Source organism: Periophthalmus magnuspinnatus, chromosome 5 (assembly GCF_009829125.3).
Source record: "Periophthalmus magnuspinnatus isolate fPerMag1 chromosome 5, fPerMag1.2.pri, whole genome shotgun sequence".
Classification (NCBI taxonomy): domain Eukaryota; kingdom Metazoa; phylum Chordata; class Actinopteri; order Gobiiformes; family Gobiidae; genus Periophthalmus; species Periophthalmus magnuspinnatus.
Window position 1 is genome coordinate 20,573,174 of NC_047130.1, and position 20,843 is coordinate 20,594,016.

The 20,843-nt window shown below is 35.4% G+C and overlaps 3 protein-coding genes across 3 annotated transcripts; 1 reads left to right on the forward strand and 2 right to left on the reverse strand.

Moving 5' to 3' along the window:
* Nucleotides 1-304: 304 nt before the first annotated feature.
* prkag1 (protein kinase, AMP-activated, gamma 1 non-catalytic subunit) lies at nucleotides 305-11,076 on the reverse strand. Its single transcript, XM_033966971.2, has 13 exons — nucleotides 10,962-11,076; nucleotides 9,187-9,238; nucleotides 9,010-9,110; nucleotides 8,022-8,103; nucleotides 7,870-7,928; nucleotides 7,663-7,708; nucleotides 7,510-7,564; nucleotides 7,112-7,238; nucleotides 5,927-6,092; nucleotides 5,805-5,842; nucleotides 5,046-5,192; nucleotides 3,282-3,381; nucleotides 305-2,320 (listed from the first exon to the last, which is right to left on the reverse strand). The coding sequence occupies exons 1-13, from the start codon at nucleotides 10,974-10,976 to the stop codon at nucleotides 2,310-2,312; spliced, it is 999 nt and encodes a 332-aa protein (XP_033822862.1). The 5' UTR covers nucleotides 10,977-11,076; the 3' UTR covers nucleotides 305-2,309.
* A 1,079-nt stretch (nucleotides 11,077-12,155) lies between these two features.
* rhebl1 (Ras homolog, mTORC1 binding like 1) lies at nucleotides 12,156-15,678 on the reverse strand. The gene is made up of 8 exons (XM_033966997.2): nucleotides 15,253-15,678; nucleotides 14,787-14,858; nucleotides 14,651-14,718; nucleotides 14,502-14,584; nucleotides 14,269-14,325; nucleotides 14,151-14,198; nucleotides 13,957-14,038; nucleotides 12,156-13,851 (listed from the first exon to the last, which is right to left on the reverse strand). Exons 1-8 carry the CDS (start codon nucleotides 15,302-15,304, stop codon nucleotides 13,759-13,761), a joined length of 555 nt encoding a protein of 184 aa, XP_033822888.1. The 5' UTR covers nucleotides 15,305-15,678; the 3' UTR covers nucleotides 12,156-13,758.
* Nucleotides 13,753-20,215, forward strand: LOC117370617 (zinc finger protein Eos-like). The gene is made up of 9 exons (XM_055221985.1): nucleotides 13,753-13,876; nucleotides 16,147-16,292; nucleotides 16,988-17,040; nucleotides 17,113-17,223; nucleotides 17,314-17,568; nucleotides 17,637-17,804; nucleotides 18,488-18,637; nucleotides 18,734-18,865; nucleotides 19,238-20,215. The coding sequence occupies exons 3-9, from the start codon at nucleotides 17,001-17,003 to the stop codon at nucleotides 20,026-20,028; spliced, it is 1,647 nt and encodes a 548-aa protein (XP_055077960.1). The 5' UTR covers nucleotides 13,753-13,876; nucleotides 16,147-16,292; nucleotides 16,988-17,000; the 3' UTR covers nucleotides 20,029-20,215.
* The last annotated feature ends 628 nt before the right edge of the window (nucleotides 20,216-20,843 follow it).

Consider the following 20,843-nt stretch of genomic DNA (forward strand, 5'->3'; position numbering starts at 1 on the left):
CATGTTTTAAATGATGGAAACCTGGCTCGAAATCTGCGTTCCCAGTCAATCATTCACTACCCCAGAAGCAAGAATGATGAGGTGTCTTGCCCAAGGACACATCGTCATTATTCACATGTCAGAGCTAGGTTTAAACCACCAACCTTACAATTACGTTGCATCTGCTTCACCACCTGAGCCACCATCACCAGAGGATCCCTCCTTAGTACAAATACATTTTCACATCTTTTAAGAACATGGCAAAAGAAGTTTAAATCTGACAACTGGATCAGACCTGAATGAGGGATTACACAGACATCTTTTAAGAACCTTTTATTGCTCATTACTTGAGTTACAAAGTCATTAGTACAAAACACTCACATCTTTCACACTGGATTACAAGTTTAAAAGCAGGTTAAAAACAACACTCACATTTCTCAGAACAGAAGACTGCTACAAATGTTGATAGGAATTAAAATTTAAAGTAAACTCGATGCGCACTGTAATTTTCCTTACGTCAGTATTACTTATAACAGTGTGGTCGTGTCTTTGGTGAAAACAAAGTTATAAATTAAAATCTACAATTGTAAGAACAGCAAAAACTCAAAACTAAAGAGTGTATGGAGATGATCAGTGCTGTTAGAAATGAGGTTATAACATTGTAAAAACAAACTGTAGCACTTTTTTTTTTGCAGATTTTTGAGGTTTAAATTTTCAGGTCCCATGATGAGATGAGAAGAATAAGTGGACTGATCTTAAAGGGCCCATATTACATTATTTTCTGGTGTATGTTATAATGTCCAACATCACCAACATACCTGGAGTTGTGTTAGTGTAACACAAATCCTGCATATTTAGACTGTGTTTCTCTCTCAGTTGAAAACAATGTTCCACCTTATGATGTCATGTGGTAATACAGGAAGTGCTCCACTGTGTGTTTAAACTCCAAACACCTTCACTTGAATCATTTGGACAATGTCAGCTCTGGAATTGCCAATCTCTACTAAACAAAATGTAAAAGTTAGCTGTTAACTAGAAAAGTACTACGTCATGGAATCACAAAGTGGAACAGAGCATTTTGAGCTTTGCAGATGTAGAAAGACTAATAATATAGGGCTAATTAAACATCTGTGAATGAAACAAAACACGACTCCTGGTCTGTTTTTGAGGAGGTAACAGCATTATAACACGCTTAAAGCTCACAAGAGTCAATTTTGTGTAATATAGGACCTTTAAAACAACTGACTTTCTCCTCTGTGTAAGGTGCAAAAATAGTTTCCATCAATAAAAACATTTCAGAAACAAACAAAACCTATTTATTTTAAAATCCAAATATTATACAAAATATCTGCACATTTCAATCATTTAATGGTATGTAACGTTATTATAAAGTAAAAATCTAATGTTAATACAAATTTGATCTTGCATTATACTTTATATTTCACAGTTTGTACTGAATCTAACCTAATGCGTAAAGCGTTTGTCTACGTCTGCGGCCTGTTTAAGTAAATGTGCTGATGTAACTGTGATATAGAGGCACAAACAAGTATTTGTGCACCACTTACATTGTATTTAATTTTATCATTATAAAACCTAAAAGAGATTAGTCCTGGATCCCATCTGCCATTAAAAATCATGAATAGGTTGAGTTCACATTAGAATTGGATGTCATATTTTCAGATGGAGGGCTGGGGGGTTTATAAAACTCTGTGGGGGCATCACTATTTTTTGAAAGAAATGTCTAAGCTTGCAATCCACACATGTTGAACCATATCATTACGTGTTAGGGATTGGCTTCACAAACTTGCTAGATTAATCTCATAGTTTAATGTCCTTTCAACTGACAACAATCATGCCTTTAGTGTTAAATAACCCACCACTTTCTGAAGCTGTGAAAAAAAAAATCACTTTTGTGTATTTATACTGATAGAAAAGACACTCAACTTTGTACCAGTTGTTGTTTCATGTGGATAGACCCAGTAATTACAGAGATATTATATATATATATGACCAATCAGACAGTTGAACGGCAAACTCCACCATAGGATTCTGACTTGTCCTCCAGCACCATTTTAAACTAAAGAAAAAACAGATATGCTATTGTTGAGATAGCATGCCTGAGATAGATTTTGATATTTCAGACTTGTACAAATGAGGGGACAAAATTGTTTAAATGGCTACATATATTTCATGTCCCTGAAATGGTGACTAAAATACAATTCATAGTCTGTATTATTTTACCTATATTAAAATGTTTAAAAGTCCTATTAACATCTTGTCAGTTCCCTTTCAGTCCTTAAAAAACAGTGATGTCCTCTTTCGAATAGGCCTCATGCATTTTCTGTGGATAAAAATAAAAAAGACAGTTGTGTTAATGTTAGCATTATCCCTATTGAATTTGATTGTAAGGAGTTGTAAGGGGTCAATATTTATCATGTCTACAATTTCTTTGTAAAAATTGGGAGATTTGGGACATTCTTGTAAAAAAAATAGACTTGAGATGTAGAGTAAAGACAAATTAATGATATTTTATGATTATTGACACCATACAAAAAACATCTAAAATCTTTAAATATGTCATTCACATTATTAGATTAACATGCTCTAGTATATTGACCACCTTAAGTAAATGGGACAAGCAGCCAGACATTTACTATTTATAATATAAATTGAATTGAAATGAATAAATTTGGCTTCTAAGATTTTTGCAACTATTTAGTTTAGTTTTTTTTATTATTTAATTCTTATGATTATATTGTGACATGTATATTCACAAGTATCTTTTAACCAAACAGACTTTACATACAAGCAGTGATGGGAAGAATACTTGAAATTGTGCATAACTGCATTAAAATGTGTTCTGTAATGTATTTAGATTCATGGACCAATCAGAGGGCTGTATTCTGAATACTTAGAATACTTTTACGCAGAGTTGTATTTCAATTAAAGGGTAAAAACACAACATAGGATTAAAAACAGCTTTTTGTTTGTTTCATTGTTTGTTCTGCATCTATTTATCGCTGATCAAAGGAAGAAAAATCACACATCCACACACCATAAGAGCAGTGTTTTATATTTTTCTCATTACTTCTGTGCAATTTGAAGCTTACATTGGGTGATCAAGTACCACCATATATTCCTTTATTTGGTTATCAAGCCCTGGTTTAGCCAAGAAGGTCCCAGCACAATCTATACTGTGGATCCATTCATTCAGAGTTGCAAACAGGTACACACAATATACGATTTGAGTATATTTTGTGAATGAAAACTACAAAACAGGTATACTTATTTATTTATTGTACCTTGGTCTTTGTTTGTGAGCACTAGCGCCTGGAGGATGTCAGACAGAGACACGATTCCCTTCACCACCTCCTGTTCATCCACCACCACCAACCGATGAACCTGACAGAGGGGAGGGGTCAAACTGTTATCAAGGTGAACAACAGACACACAATGAAAGGCAGATAACAGAGAAAAAAATGAAAACATCACAAACAGGGGTGTGCAAAAATCCAAAGTTATGATTTAAACGTATCACAGTTCAGTACAGTAGTAGACCGAGGATGTTCAATAGGAGGGGTAGGGAAAAATGGACGGCATCTGTTTGTGACAGAAAAAACGCTGGCTATTTTTACAAGCACACACAGATCTGATTATAAATCTCATTTCTGGACTGTAAAGATTATTTGAATGACATGCAAACTGCTACATCTGATGTGAGTTCAGAGGAACCAAGATCAGAAAGAGATAAAACGATTTACATGTCAATTTTATTAAATGTAAAATGACAATTATCAGCTTCGCATGTAAGCACAAGCGTGGCTAAGTTTACACACACACACAAAAATGTGATCATTACCTGATTTCTTGACCTCTGACATTATTTAAATGATACGCAAAATCTGGTGTAAGTACTCAGAGGGACCATGAAGAGAGGATTTTGATTTGTACATGTCATTTTAATAGTCTTAGATAATAGTCAATAATCAGATTTTGACTGGGTGTGTAACTGGCTAAGTTTAGATACACATCAAAATTTGATCATTACGGTGAATGATAAATGGTTAACATTTATATAGTGGTTTTCTAGCTTCAAGGCACTCAAAGCGCTTTCCATCATTCTTCCACTCACCCCTTCACACACACATTCATACAATAGTGTACGCAGTGTCTTGCTGAAGGATACGATGGCAGTATTCATCTGTGGGAGCCTAAATCGCATCGCCAATCTGTGGGTCAGTGGATCTGACTGGTCTAACATTGATGCTTATGTCGAGAGCAGGATCTGAACTGCTAAATACAAAATCTGATGTGAGTGATCAGAGGGACCATGACTGGAGAAAAAAATGAAAATTTGCCGTCTACATTTCATTTTAATAATCTGATAATAATCAAATTGAGTGTGCACGTAAAGGCAACCACTGAATCACCACACAGATCCTCACATTGTTTATTGTATCAACTGACCCTTTAATAGAACTGAAAAGTTCAAGAGGAGAACTCAAGTAAAAGCACAGCTACTTCAAAATAATGTTACCCAAGTTGAAGTACAAATGTGATACAAGAATATTACCCAAGAAAGAGTGAATTAACATAAGAGTAACTGTCCGGCTGTAACTGTATTTCAGAGAATAGACCACAAAAAGAGGAAAACGAACTCATATGTGAAAGAGCAATGTAAAAACCTCAAATGTTCAAAGCTTGTGTCACTTACTTGAGTAAAAATTTTGCTTTTTCCATTGTAAGAGTACTGTTACACTAAAATATATTACTCAAATATGAAAGTATAAAAGTACCTTTCTGAGTAGTTTTCAGACACCAAAGGTTACTAAACTTATTACTACATACCTCTGCGTAAAAGTCATGTTTGAAATATTTTGCAGAGAATAAACTTTTGGGAAATTTTAGATAAGTGAGAGCAGGGACAGATATACAGTAGTGTGTTTTCCAGACTGAACCCTGTATAAGCGCTATGCCAACCAGTGTTTTTATAAACACTACAACAGCAATATAAAATAACAAGTTAATAACGTTATGTAAATGATGTTATATTAATAGTATCTGACCTCTGCCTCCACTAGTCTGTTGATGATGGCCTCCAGAGTCTCATGTCTGTTACACGTCAGAACTCCCTCAAAATACTGCGACCGGTGCTGCAGTGCTTTGGTCACCGTGATGTCCAAGTTATTATATGTCTTCTCTGCTGCCAGATTCTGCACAAAGACAAAACATTATAAGTGCATAGGACAGTTTTTTATTTGTTTTTTTTGTAATAGTCTCTGGGCACAGCAACACGCTATTCAAATTTAAATTAATTAAATAAAGACTACACAATAATTTCTATATGTGGAATACTTCAGTTTGTGGTGTTGTTTTAATATTTATTATGCCTCAAAATTAGCATTAGCATTAGCATTGAGACACAAACATCTCTCTTTCTAAACAAGAAGTGTGGTCTTTAACATGCTGTCATTGACATTCATCCACAGCTCCCCGTCTACTGCCTCATCTTTAAATATTTATTCATTTTAGCGTGAATCGGCAAAAAACAGGCAGTATTGACGCTAACACTGTGGTTACCAGGTGCTATTGTGCACAGAGCCAATTATTACTTTGTGTGGCTGTATAATGTACATGGTAAATATTTATCGTAGTTCTTCTCAAAAGTTGAAAATTGCAGGAAGTAGAATTGAGTTTCTCCATTTATATCATTAATACACACAACAGGGCAGAGTTTGCGTGTTAAAAATGTGCAAATGAAACATGACCAGCATAATATGGATCTCACTGAAGTGAATTACGGTTAAAGGTTGATGATGACTTACTATAACATCAAACTTTGAGTAAATGTCCACCACTCGTCCTGCAAATTGACACAAAGACAGCACAAGATCATTTGTTGAATATTCCAGTACAAATTTCCACATTCCCTCTTTAATCCTTGTACCTTTCTCATCGACGACGGGGAGAGCCGAGACTCGCTGTTCCACAAAGATCCCGAGTGCAGTGTACAGAGGCGTGTCCGAACGTACCACCGCAATTTTATGAAACGTCCCGATGTTTAACTCTTCTAAAGTTTTGGCTAAAAACGACGGTTTGGGCATCTCTGCTATCTAAAGGCAAACACAGGATAAAAATAAGTATAGGCTCAGATAAATGTTATAATAGAATTTTGATAATATTGTAATGGTGTGATATTTTGTGTTTAGTTCAGAGTTGACACTTTTTGTTGTTCTTTTAACTGTTTATGTGTTGTTGTTAATGTGGTTGCTATGCCGACAAGTTGATGTGGAGGTTCAGTCCGTCAGTTACTGGTCTGTTTGAGACTGGCTCTAGTGACTTGAGACTGTTGTGTTGCTGTTTCCTTTAATAAAGCATGAAAAAAGACTTAATTCATAATGAACACAGTTATTAAGCCTAACTTATTCTGAATAACCTACCTAATTAAGGGGTTAGGAGTTTTAGGGGATTCACTGAGTAGTTACCAAGCCTGAACCATTCTTAAAGGGGCTGTTTTATTTCTGTGCTGTATTAACTGCAAACACATAATATACTGACATTACCTTTTATTGTTTTGAAAATGCTATAATCATCGAAAACAACGTATTAACATGTTTTATAAGTTTGACTTTAATTTTTGATGTCGAGTCTCCCCTCCCTTTGCTCTCGCATTAAGTCACTCCCCCTATCACAATGCAATCGGTGTGCATCCCGCCAATGAAACTACTGCACATCACATCAGGTTTGTCAACTTGCTGTGTACAGTTTTCTATCATGTTTTTGTATATTTATGGACATGTGGGCGCAGGGGTGATGTAGGCTTGCGGGCTGAGCATTGCATAGAACAACCTCAACTAACCTTAAGGAGGGTTCGAACAGGCCCCGGGAGAAATAGCTAAAATACTCAAACATGCATGGATGACAGCTAAAACCTCTTCAGGCGTGTTTTTGAAGAGGGAACAACATTATAACATGGGACAAAGCTTTAAAAAAAATGCATAATACCATAATACTTTGATAAACTGTCAATTATCAAATTATGTCAATTGTTCATGCTTTATTAAGACTAAGAAGTGTAGTTGTTAAAGTGTTTGTTTTTTTTAGTTTTATATATTCTAAAAAAAATACTTACAAAAAGTTTGAGGAACTTAAGGATCCTTTTGTGTGTGAGAATATAAAGTGTGTTTCCAGTCGATGGGTCGATCACAGGTAATCTGTGGATCTTATTCTTCAGAAGAGACGAGACTGCGTCATACAAACTGGAAAAGACATGACAAATATATCAATATGAAAATAAATGTAATTCAACCGTTTACAGAATGTCAATCAAATATTGTAGTTTCAAAGTTCAAATTTCTTGCTATATTTTGATGAAGTGGTTATATGGTTTCCTCTGTAAAAAGATACATTTTAATGGCTATGAATGCATTATAATTGGATTAAATTAGCTTCAATAACTCAGAATGACTATAAATGTACACTTTCAAATTTGAACTTTTAAAACTACAGGGTAAATAATTAACAACATACCTTTCGTTTGGAGATATGCTAACCAACGGCTTGAAAGAGTCTTGGAGATACACCTCTGTAAACAAAACAAAAAAAAAAACACATTTAATGTAATGAATGTAATATTAAAAAAATAAATAAAAAATTAAAATCTATCAAACAGGTGGTCACTACCTCTCCACGTTTCAATTTTATGTTCTTCCAACTCATAAATTTGAACCTAGAAGCATAAAGAATATATTTTAAAAGTTCTGTATTGCAAACAACATTATAACAAAGATCAGAAAATGGCGTAATATGGGCCCTTTAAATTTAGATACTAGCATCTTATACAATTCTATAATTCTTTCATAATTTTCCCTCCTGTAAGCCTGTTCTCACCAGTGGAGACTTGTAGTAGCGATGGAGTATGTTGATAAAGTCTGTGATTGTGAGCATACCTGGGGACAGACACACAATCAGGTCAGTGAAGTCATAAAGTAATAATTCACTTTATATAAACTAATATAAAAAGGTAATAAAAACTCCCTCACCAACAAAGCACTGTTTCTTACTGTCCCAAAGTGGTGCCGCTCTCACTCCATTTGAAACCAGCGCGAAGAAAGCTTTTTTGACCTGAAAAGACAAAATGTTTAGGTGTCAGTTATAGTATACAGCATTCAACCATATCCCTGTTATGTAGTTTAAAAGGCATACAACTGTATTTTATGATTTTTGCATCAAATGATGTAGAGACATGGAGTTGTTAAAGTTGGAACAAACAAAATTCGATAATTATTTAACTGGCCAATTAACATCTGTTAAGGGTTTGGCATGAGTATTATGTTAAATCTTACTATTTGATGTTGTACTGATTTGCTACATCTCTTTAAAAGACTTGCTTAAATATTATAGAGATTTTTTTTTCGTTTTTAAATAATATTTTAAGAAAAAGACTATCCAATTATTTTTATATTTAGAATACTTCACTTTGTGGTGTTGTTGCCTCGAAATTAGCATTGAGACACAAAATCTCTCTTTCTAAGCACAGACATGTCCTCCCACTGAAGTATTCATTTTATTTGTGTAGTTTTTATGTTGTACGTGACATCCACCCGCAACTCCCTGTCCACAGCCTTATTATTATTTTTAGAGTGACTTAACATCAGTACATCCTGTTCAATTTTATCTCTGAGGTTTTTGTCAACAGTGAAGATGCTGGGTGTTGTTGTGCACAGATCTAATTGCACCTCCCTAAAATATAGTTATCCTGATTTTGGACATTTCAAATGTTAGTTTGGCTTTAGAGCAATTCTAAAGCCAAACTAACAATTCAATTCTCAATTCTATTACTCCCTTAGAGAAACTACACTTTCTAACCCAGTTTCTGACACTGACTGAATAAACATACTTAAAATGGCACATTCTCATATCCCAGCAGTACACATTCCAGGACTTATTTGGACCTTATACTCCTACTTGTGTTTATATAATGTGCCAACTTGTACAACAATTTCTTTTCTCCCTTTCCATTCTTCTTACCTGAAGTGACGTATCAAAAACAACTAGCTTGGAGCTCGTGGGCACAAGGTCGTAACAATGGTGTGATTTCATAAATCTAGTGTAGACGTTGTGTTCTGGGTCTGAGACACACAAAAACAAAGGAAGAATGATGTAAACATCCCGAGATATTTGGGGAAGTTCAGCCGCAGGTCTCACCTTCAATGACCGGGTCCTTTTTGCCCTCCAGATCTTCAATAGCAGCTGGTATCTAGAATATGCCATAGTAAAAATAGTTAGCCTGGGAGCATTTACTTATAGACCATAAGTGAGTAGTTATTAGCTCAATAAATACTTTCTTTTAGATAAACCCTGAAAAATATTCTTTGATGTAAAATTTACTTGTCTGTACTTGGAAAAAAATAAATAAATAAATAAAAAATAAAATAATAATGGTATTATTATACCATTATTGGTACCTGTTCTTAATGGCATTTGAAACAAGTTAGAGAGAGTGACATCTTGGCTTTTATAAATACTATACTGTGTTTTCACAGTCTTTTAAAACCCTTTCAAATCTATATCATTGTAGTAGTATTGTTGTTCAGCTTTGGCTACTTTAAATGTGCTCTATAAATACATTTGATTTGAACATTTCAAGAAGAAAGCTATCCTTCATGAAACAAAATTTTCTCTGCAAATCTTTGACAACAGTAAACACCACAACTAACTCAGGCTGTAACTTAAAAACTATTAAAGATTGTGTTTGTGTAAGTTGCATTAATTTGCCATGTATTATTATTAACATTATTCAATTACAAGAATACCTGAGTAGAAACTGGAAATCCAAATACCTATTTAACACTATGCAAATACCCAACTTCAGCAATTCTTTGGATTAATACTTTTTAATTCTGCTCTAACATGATGAGTATTTTTACAGCTCTACCTTTGTGTATCACTAGTTAACAATGGTGGAATTTAACAAAGTAAAAGTAGTACTATACTTAAGTAAAGTACAGATATCTAAAATGTATACTTAAGTACATTTTAAAGTGGATACTTTTTACTTACTACTTCACTACATTTGAGAGTAGCTAACTGTATTTTCTACTCCAGTACATTATTGAACAGGACTGAAAAGTAGTTGTTCAGATTCAAAATCATTTGTTGAATATTCAGCACAAATCTTTATAAAAATCATTACATTTGAAGCTTTAATGAAACTCAAAATCTACACAAGATACTTTTGCCTTTTACTCTTTAAATACATTTTCAAACGTTGATACTTTTACATAAGAAAAAGTAAAACTTTCACATGATAAAATCTACTTAAGTATTTAATTGCTCTGGTATCTGTACTTTTACTTAAGGGACAGAATTGAATTGCACAACCAGCAAGTTATAGCTGTTGTCAAGTTAATGTAAAGTAGGGTTCTTATTTCATGCCATGGTCATGGTCAGTTTGACATGAAGTGTGGCTGGCTGCCCAAATATTAACAGACTCAGTTTATAAGATTGCATTGTCTTCAGCTCACATTACAATGCTTATTTTAACCCACAAGTGGGGATAATAACCTTTACTTAGTCATGTCTTGTAAACACATTAGTCATACGTTTTAAGTGTGAAGGATAAGGTTGGAACAATGTTAGCTTTAGCTTGTACCAGTGTTGACATTAAGTCCAGGTGACAAGGTAATGTAAGGTTAGACTTTTGCCAAGAAGAAAAGCCATCTCTGGGTACATCTTACACAAGTGTCTGGAGCTGAAGCCAAAAGGCGCCTCTAATAGATTTTAATCTCCTGTTAATTTTTCTTTAGTTTAGCTCAAAGGCTCATTTGTTCTGAAAGAATTGCACAATGTTTGCTTGTTAGCTACCAAAGCTAGCATGCTAAAAGTATCATTAACCATAAATGGTGTATGGATTTACGGAAGATTAAAGGTTGAATCTAGTTTAAAGTTAGTGTTTGTATCTATGCGCTCGTTTTACTCACACACTCCGTAGCCATGTTTTTTCTTCTGAATGAGATGCTTTCTCAGGAAAAGGACGTAGAGTTCACTGGTTTCTACGAAGAGCGACTCCGGTGAGCTGCCTTTACCGTAATGTGCGCATTATTACCGCACCAAGATCACCGAATAAACAAACGAATTAGTATAAATAGTGTATTATTCAGAAGAGACATGATCTTTGAGATGTATATGTTATTATATAAATTATCCACATTCTTTTAAATTAAATTTAGAGAAGGTTTTCTATATATTGTTTTGTTGAGAGCCATCCAATCAAAAGTGCCTGCGCCTGTCGATTTATGTTCTATATGTTACAGTACAGGCAAAACTGATAATCCAGGCACTCTGTCTACTTTGCCTAGGCATTTCAGTCTGTCAGTCAGTCAGTTTTACATTCAGTCCCCAAAAAACAAATTGTATCATCAAAACTCTCTAGTCTGTCGTATTGAAAAAACAAGGTGAATTCACTGAACATGTGTGTTTATGAATGAGAGCTGTGTCAAGTTCTGAGAAAGAACCTGAGAACTGTGTGAAATTATGAGAAATGTTACAAATGATCTGACCACCTGTGTCAAAATTATCAAAATAAACAAAGTTTCAGAAAATGTGCTAAAACTAACAATAGGGAAAAAAACTGCAAGGACTGCAGGATACTGCAGGACACTTCAAAGAAACATCAAGATAACCTTTGAAGGCCCTATTATGTCTATATTATGTGTATTATGTATTATCTGTATCTTGGACATTGTCTTTGGTTATATACCTTTGATAAAATGAATCAAATGCGTAATGAGAAAGCAGTGGGTGCCGTATAGTATACGCTAAATCTACCAGAAAGAAGGCCAACAATAACTTGTAAGGCATAATGGAGAATAAGAAAGAACAAGCTGGTTCTATGAATGTCTGTTTTCTTACTTTGCTTGTAACATATATAACACATAATTGGGAAATGTTGACCAAGCAAGTAAAAATGCTTAACTAACTGAAATACAGACAGTAGATAATTTGACTTAGTGTTTTGGTTATGTATGGGGGAAAAAAATGCTAATTTTACTAAATATATTCAAATAGATACAGACTAGCTTCCTCATTTAGTTTCCACACATGCTAGTGTAATGTACAGAATAAAACTCCAGTGTGGAGGAAAAATTGCAAAAGAACAAAATCATGACAAAGACTTAAAATGAGTAACAATTTTATTTATATACAAAACTGTTTACAGCAAGATTTCTGCATTAACATTGACCAGCACAGGACTTTTTAATGTCTGTGATAAAAATACAAACATGTCTACGTATCCTATGTGATCAAATGTAATGAACAGAAGAGGAAAGGAAAAAAAAATACTTTGAGGGCACCTTAAATCGTGAAGGAAATAATTATAAAGGACCTGTAAGGCACAAGACACAACCCATCAGCCTCTGTTTCAACCACCAGTAATCATTCACCAATCAAATACTAAACCAGCAAAGCACAAAAATGTACCCACTAGAGGTACAACAATAGAATTCAAATCCAATCGTCTCTTTATAGCTAACCAAGAAAAACAACTGATTTCCATACTTTTAACAGTCATTTGTCAAATCCACAAAAATACAAATCCGCAGGTTAAGTTGGTTTGGTTTTGTATCAACAAATTCTTAAAATTTTATTGTGGTATATTGGCACTCCACAATAGTCAGTGTGGCTTCAAAATGTCACTGGCCACAATAATAGGCATACCTGTTACAATGGTCTTAAATGTAAACAATTCAACAACTCACATAATAGTTAAAAATGGGAAAAGAAATGGGTTTAGACAAGAGCGCCTATAAGGGAAGCAAGATTCATTGCAATTGACTAAAAGCACAATTTGAATGGTCATTAAATTACAAAAGTAATACTTTGAGATGTATTGTCCAGTGCAGAGAACTAAGCTTTGTTCAGCAGCAAATATGTCCTGGTTATATTTAAATCCAAATTGAATCATCAAATAAATTATGTACAGTATCTTATTTAAAGAAATCACCTGATTAATAGTAATTGTAACACACCTGACAGAAAATTGCAATTTAAATTTTTTTTCCCCCCAAAGTCCCTCTTCTGCCCTAGAAACTAATATGTGAATCTATTTGGTGGTTGATCATGGTCTGGATCTACAGATTCTGACCACCAAACACACATCTTTACATTTCAAGTCATATGAACAGGTGTACATAAAACAGTGGCAAGTGAATATCATTGTAATAAGAAAATATCAAACCATTACCACGCATCAAGTTAGCACCAGCTACAACACCATATTTTCCTTATAGCTATTTGCTATAAAGGAATATTTAATTCTATACCTTTAAGGCTGTCTACCAACTAAGAACTTTTTACATTTAATAAACAATAATTATGGGAATAGGACTTATTATGTTTCTCAAAAAGCAGCACCAAAAATATGCTGATAGTATGAGTGACATTTGATAACACATTTATGCAATGTGACTTCATATCACTGTCAATTAGATTTTCTACTTTGTTTTAAAATGTATGGCATGTGGACAAAATGATGGCTGGTAGTCAAAATCCCTAACCAAATTTTATACCCATTTGTTTTCTTTCACTACAAAACAACTATTAACTTGATTGTGACAATTTAAGGGATTTTTAGGGTTTTAGGGATTAGAACTAAAAGGATGTAGTATAGTTTTCTGCAGCATTTGGGGGTCTGTGAGGTCAGATATTGCATTGCGGTGACGTTGTGTCTCTTGTCTCCAACAGAAATTAACCTGAGGATATCTGGGATTTGGGCATTTACATGACAACACATTTCTTCTCCTCTGGGGGCGCATTTCCATCCGCCTTCTCCATCTCTAAAATAATCCGTTTGAAAACCTCCACTGCGGTCTGTATCATTGAAAAGAGCAAAGGAGTGAGTAGTGTGGATAGTATTATATTAAGAGTGCATGTGGATCTCTGGTCTGACTGAATTAAGAAAAAAAAAGTGTTTACCTCATTTTCCTTAGCTGATGATTCCATAAAAGCAGCTCCCCATGAATCAGCAAGTTTCTTTCCCTCCTCAGGTTTGATTACTCTAGGGTCCAACAAATAAACACACTTTTAAATAATTTACTCATATAGGATAAATATTGATAGAATGGCAAAAAGGAAAAGTGGGGAGAATTTTGAGTTGAATGACTGCTTACCTTTCCATGTGTAAATCTTTTTTGTTCCCGACAAGGACAGTTGGGACTCTAAAATGAGGCACGTTAATGTAAGAATATACATCACACTGAAATAATCTTCAGGTCTGTGCCAACTTACTGAATTTTTCCAACCATGTCTAGCAGCTTGTCATGTAGTGATTGAACAACCTCAAAACTGAAGAAAAATATACAATTAATACAAGACATAGTAAATGATTTTACAAACCTTAACATTATTTTGCTTATATTGGGAATCTTGAATTACATACAGATAAATTATTTATTAAAGTGCCAGTCAAATAAAAGCTAATTGTACTTCAATGCTAACATTACAAATGATATGTTTTTAACCTTTTCATTGAAGTCACTGAATACACAAGGACATAGCCATGAATGTCCATTGAGTGAGATTGTGGGAAAATTGAGTATTCATCCTGCATAGAGAAAGTATATAGTATTAGAACATACCCAACACACTTAGAAAACAATATGGAACTCACTTGTCCAGCTGTGTCAACCAGTTGAAGATTAAAGTCTTGACCATGTACATTGACGAGTTTATTAAAGGCTGAAGTAGAGAAACGTGAATTTAGCTTGAACCCCAAAACAACCAAATAATAAATATTAGAAGCTTACTGTTTTCAATAGTTGGGTCATAGGAGTCAACAAACTGTCCTTCCACAAACTGTATTGTCAGAGAGGATTTTCCTAATAAAGCAATCAAACAGACATGCGATTACCACTTGTCAAATGATATAATTACGTGTGAGAGGTATAGCGTGTGCTATTAGAGGACGGCGAGGGGAAATGGGTTGTGAAAAGCGTTTTGTTTACACTTTACGTGTAGCGCCACATGTTATAGGCCATATTGTTTGGAAATACTACGAGAGCACTCGGCGAGTTACTTTATACAAAACATAGAAAACAGTATGAGCATGTTTAAATAAGCCAATTTAACGAATATATTGTACAGATATTGTACAGAAGTGAGGTGGGATGACGTTTAACCATGAATCGGATTCAATCAAGGGGAAAACAAAGCCATACCATTAGCATGCTAGCCCTTAGCTCTACTGTTAGCCGTGTACCCCCTGTTACTCACCTACAGACCTGTATCCTATCACAGCGATTTTTCTATACTTGGGCTGAGGCATTGTGATGGAAAAACAACGGCTGAGTTTGATAAGAATAAAAGTAAGGCGGTACTTAGCTCTACAATCTATAACTTTTATCGCCACATTAGTGTTGAGTCACGTGACAACAACAAACTTTTCGTAGCGCTGGGCCTCGAGTGAAACTTCTGAGTCTAACCTCTACAAGTACACCTTGTACTTCACCCCGAAATCCACATCTGCCTATATTTACTATATATGTCTATATCAATCAATAGTTTGCAAAGATATATTGATGGTGTTCCTCCAAAAGCCGATAACAAAAAGCGTGTACTCCGCGCTTACGAATCGCAAGTCAAAGTGACGGAAACGGTAATTGTGCAAGCAACAGCACACCGTCATTAAAAAAAAAAAACAAAAAAAAAAAACACGTCAGACGATATCCCCGTTGAAGTTGATGGCATGCACAGTCTGTTCTAAACAATAAAACAACACAAATATCATCAATTATCCTGAAAATCTGAGAAGGAAAAAAAATACACAAAAGATAATCTGTACTATGTTCAAAGCACTTGCATGCTGTCTCATCATAATGTGGGTAAAAGAAAAGATGATACTGATTTCTCTCTTTAAAATTGAGAATAAAATGCAAAAAAATCATCATCATCACTATGCATTCTGATCAGACATTTTGGGCACATTCCCAGTGTGACCTTCAAATGGAAAATATATTGTTATATTTGTGCATGTTACAACCTTTACAAAATAAATAGAATAACTGTAAGACTTACGGTTGTGTTTTAATACAATAAAAGTAAATCATATTTGTGATAATTGTATCCATAAAATTAACGTTTTTATTGTCTACCGGAAATGCTTTGAAGTTATCAGGGAACTACCGGAAACTCCTGAGAAATGTTGTCGTCAAAACCTGACAGATGAAATTTTGGAAAAGTCTCTCTTTAAAAGGCGGCCGAGGCTAAACGAAGATAATACGCCCATGACTACATCCCATCTCTTTAAATAAGAGGTAAATGCGCCGATGTCACTAGTAATGAGTGGACGAAAGACCATTTATTTTGAGACAAACCCACATGCTACTGTTAGCCAGTTAGCATTCGGGTGGCTGCCATAGCAACCGTGGCTGTGGCTGTGGTCTGTTATGCTAGCGTTTAACGAGATGTCGACTTATAGATTGCTGTTGTTTTTATCTTTATTCGTCTCATAATCACGTTTTCTTAACATGCGCGTATTGATGAACCAGAATATAGCAAAAATGTAACTTTATTTAGTGTGTTATTTATGTTTCAAGAAGCTAAACTGAGAAATTAGTTGACTTAGTTAGTGCTAACTTGGCTAGCAAATGTTTCTCTTTAAACGCAGTAGGCCAGTGTTAGCTGCCAAGGCCAAACTTAGTTTGGTAACACCAGCTTCTTGTATATTTCTGTGGCAATGACGTTCTGTGGCCATTACTGTATCCTACAGATTGTTTTAATCTGGCATAAGTGTCAGGATTATAATTTGTGACACACTGATAATTTCTACTTGATGTTTGAATGGTTGCTAACTTAGATGTTCTCAAACTTTTATCACTATCCACATGATTGACTGTTATAACATGAGTATATTCTGTCACTATACTTTAAGTAATAATGCCTTTATCAAAGATTTGAATGCATCTAGGTGCATTTGACAGTCAAGTCTGATTATTTTGTTTCATTATAGGAATCTACCTAGTATGGACACTGATGGCTGCAATGGACAATCTTTTACATCAGGTTGGTTGACTTAAAAAAAAAAAAAAGTCTGTCTGAAATTTGTTTAACAACTGTTAAAATTCTTACTTTCAGCAGGTGGAGATTCTTCAATTGAAAGAGATTTTTCTGAGGCACTTGGAGGTCCAACTGTGAGCACACCCAACAGCAAAGAACCCTCCCCTTCTCGGTCCCACAGTGCTAAATGTAATCGCGATTATTATCTTGTATTGCTTTGATTACCTGAGTTGCGGCTAAGAGATTGCATTCATGCTCACATTTACTCTGACTTTTTAGCAAACTCAATTAAGGTGGAATTGTACAGTGATGAAGAGCAGGGGCGCTTTACTGAGGATGAGAGAGGAGAGAGAGTCGAGGAGGGTGGCATAGAACCAGGGTCTGAATCTGTTGGAATCTACAGAGAACTTCCAAATGCTGACACTGTACCGTCTGGAGCAATTCGTTTGCCCAATGGAAAACTCAAGTGTGATATTTGTGGCATGATCTGTATTGGGCCTAATGTCCTCATGGTGCACAAACGCAGTCATACGGGTCAGTAATGAATTATAAATCTGTGTTTTAATTTAAGTAACTTAACTTTAGATTTTCTTGTTTTACAGGTGAGCGGCCTTTCCAGTGCAATCAATGTGGGGCTTCGTTTACACAAAAGGGCAATCTTCTGCGTCACATCAAGCTTCACTCTGGTGAAAAGCCTTTTAAATGTCCTTTCTGTAGTTACGCCTGTCGAAGACGTGATGCACTCACTGGACACCTTCGAACTCATGCAGGTTGGAAAACAAACATATAATTGATTTGGATGGCTACTGTGGCAAAAAAATCTAATCACAATGTTCACAATTTTGTTTTAACCTAATTCATAAAATAAGACAACCTTCATTTGTCCCACAAAAAAATCCAGTGTTGCAATACAAAGTGCAAGAATAGCAAGAGAATAGAAATATGCAATTAAAAATAAAGATATATGACTTGTTCATCGGTACCAGTATTATTGAGTGGTCACACTTGACTGATATTGGTTAAAGGGCCTATATTACGCTCATCAAAAACATACCCAGAGTTGTGTTTTATTTCATTCAGACACGTTTAATACACAAACCCTGCATTTTTAGGTTGAGTTCTTCTCTCAAATGAAAAACATTCTGTTCCACCTTGTGACGTCATGTGATAATGCAGGAAGTGCTCCACTGTGTTTTTAAACTCTATTTACCTTCACTAGAATCAGTTAGTTTTTTGTTAAGGCTACAGCATTCTAACATGGTTTAAAGCTCACTAGAGCCAATTTTGCATAATATAGGACCTTTAAATATGGATTTCTTCAGACTGGTAGATCTATTTATAATGTCACATAATAATTAGATTTAATGTTGCCATATAATTTAATCTTGAATTAGTAGTAGTACACAAATAATTACTGGGTTACCTACTTTATCTACACTCTTAATCCTTTCAGTGTCATCCCCGTCTGTTGGGAAACCGTACAAATGCAGCTATTGTGGTCGAAGTTACAAACAGCAAAGTGCACTTGAGGAGCATCATGAACGCTGCCACAGCTATTTACAAAGCATGGACCCACAACAGACAACCAAGGCTCTGAATCAAGGTGTGCTTCAATGTGAACATTAACTCTGGATATAGTAAAGAATATACAACATTGTTTGGCTAATACTAAAATGATCTCTTTGTACTTTTTATGCAGGTGAAGATGTTAAGGATTTGGAAATCATCCCAGACTCTCTGCTGCAACCATCGTCTGACAAAATGGCTTTCATCGATCGTCTTGCCAACAGCATCACCAAGCGAAAACGATCCACACCACAAAAGTTTTTAGGTGAGACTTTAGATTTGTTTTGGACTTATTAACACAGAAAGTGGAAGGTTTATTGTACTGATTGTGGCCTAATTACTTATTTAGTAACTCTCTGCTTCTTCAACTTTTGAGAATGTGAATATAAACATTTGCAGACAATATTTCCAAACTAATATTTTTCATTTTCTATTATTAGAAAACAGAAAATAACCCATTTTTGCTATCATGATTGTGCTTGCTTTTTAATTTATTTCTTGAGGCAATATGGACTGTGTTTATAAATCTTCCTATTACAATCAAATCCCTTTTTTAGTTCAGGTTTGATTCTAAATATTAAATTTTTAGATAAATAAAATTCCCATCTTCTCTATAATCACTTAATTGTGTTTACAGGACAGAAGCAGATTCGCCTCAACTTCACAGACACACCTTATGAGCTCGGTGCTGGTTTGGACAAAGAAGGTGAGATACACACTGTGGACCTAGAAGTCCCACACTTCACAGGTGTGGGAGGAGAGTACAAAGGAGGCACAGGGCGACCTCTCCATTTATCCACCAATCACCAACTCGCTGAGCTCAGACCCATCCATAGTACTGCTTCTTTAGCTTTGGGGCCCAGACTGGACTGCACTGGACTGGGAACGGTCATTGAAACAGGTCGTGAGGGGGGAGAGGGTCACGAGGATCTACCTGTCGCTCGAAGCCATGCCCCATCGCCTAGCAACGGTTGCCAGGACTCCACGGATACCGAAAGCATGCCGGATGAACCATGCAACAGCACTGCCTCGGCTTCACAGAACCACAACCTCCATCATCTCGTCCATTTTAACCACAACCAAGTGTCGAATCCTGTCAAACTTATCCGCACCAAAGAGGAAGATCGAGAAGATATCGGACATGTTGCTCAAGCCGCTACCCATGTCCCGACTTCTAGCTCGCCCACGACGCCCTCCTCCACTTCCAGGGAGACTTTTCGGGTTGTGGATGGTGAAGGAAGAGCTGTAAAGTCTTTCCGTTGTGATCATTGCCGCGTGCTCTTCCTGGATCACGTCATGTTCACCATCCATATGGGTTGCCATGGTTTCAGGCAACCTTTCGAGTGTAACATTTGTGGGCACCGCAGTCAAGACCGATATGAGTTTTCTTCACACATCGTCCGCGGGGAGCACATTGTCGACGGTTGAGGAGGAGGAGAGAGGTGACTATCTATAGAGTTAAAACGGAGCCGAAACCTGCCTAAGTTTGGTTTGCACAGGTAAAAGTGAATGGCATGCACTATTTATTGAATATGCACTGGCCAGTTTGTTAGGTACAGTTGTTTTAATGCTTTTAAACAGTACCTTAACATTAAAAAGGCTCCTCCATTGGATATTAATATGGTCTCTTTTTGGTTCATTCTCTGTAAACACTTGATATGGTTAGTGGTTGTAGGTTGAATTCCCATTTTTATGCAGTTTCTAAAATAATCAGATGAGTTATTGTCATGCCAAAAGTAGATTATATATGGAGTATGTTATTGAATGTTTGACTAAAAATACTGAGTCACCCCTACTTAATCCACTGACTACTAGATATCGGCATTCCCGAGTTGTACCTAATAATTTGGCCAGTGTTTGCGGGTACCCTTAGCCTAAAAAACTTTAATGCTTGAATGAACTTATTAATTTATAGTTAGCACTTTAAATCATTGCAGTAGTTGGATGAAGAGACAATGCACTTCTTCTTGCTCTTTCCTCAACGTGCCTTGCTCAAAAACTACAAACCTTGTACCTGATTAACTAGTTTTAACATATTTATGACTGTTTCATAACCCGTAACTCTTTGCACTTTACTAAACCATAAAAAACATGGATTCCCTTTTCCCTGTAACTGAATCTTTAGAAGTCTTAATGCCTTGTTCTGAAAGCACTTTTTCCTCAAATCTGTGAAGTATTTAACCCATTTTTGTGCACAAATATCAAAAAGCTTTATTTAATGAACTGTAGTGCAGACCAAACTT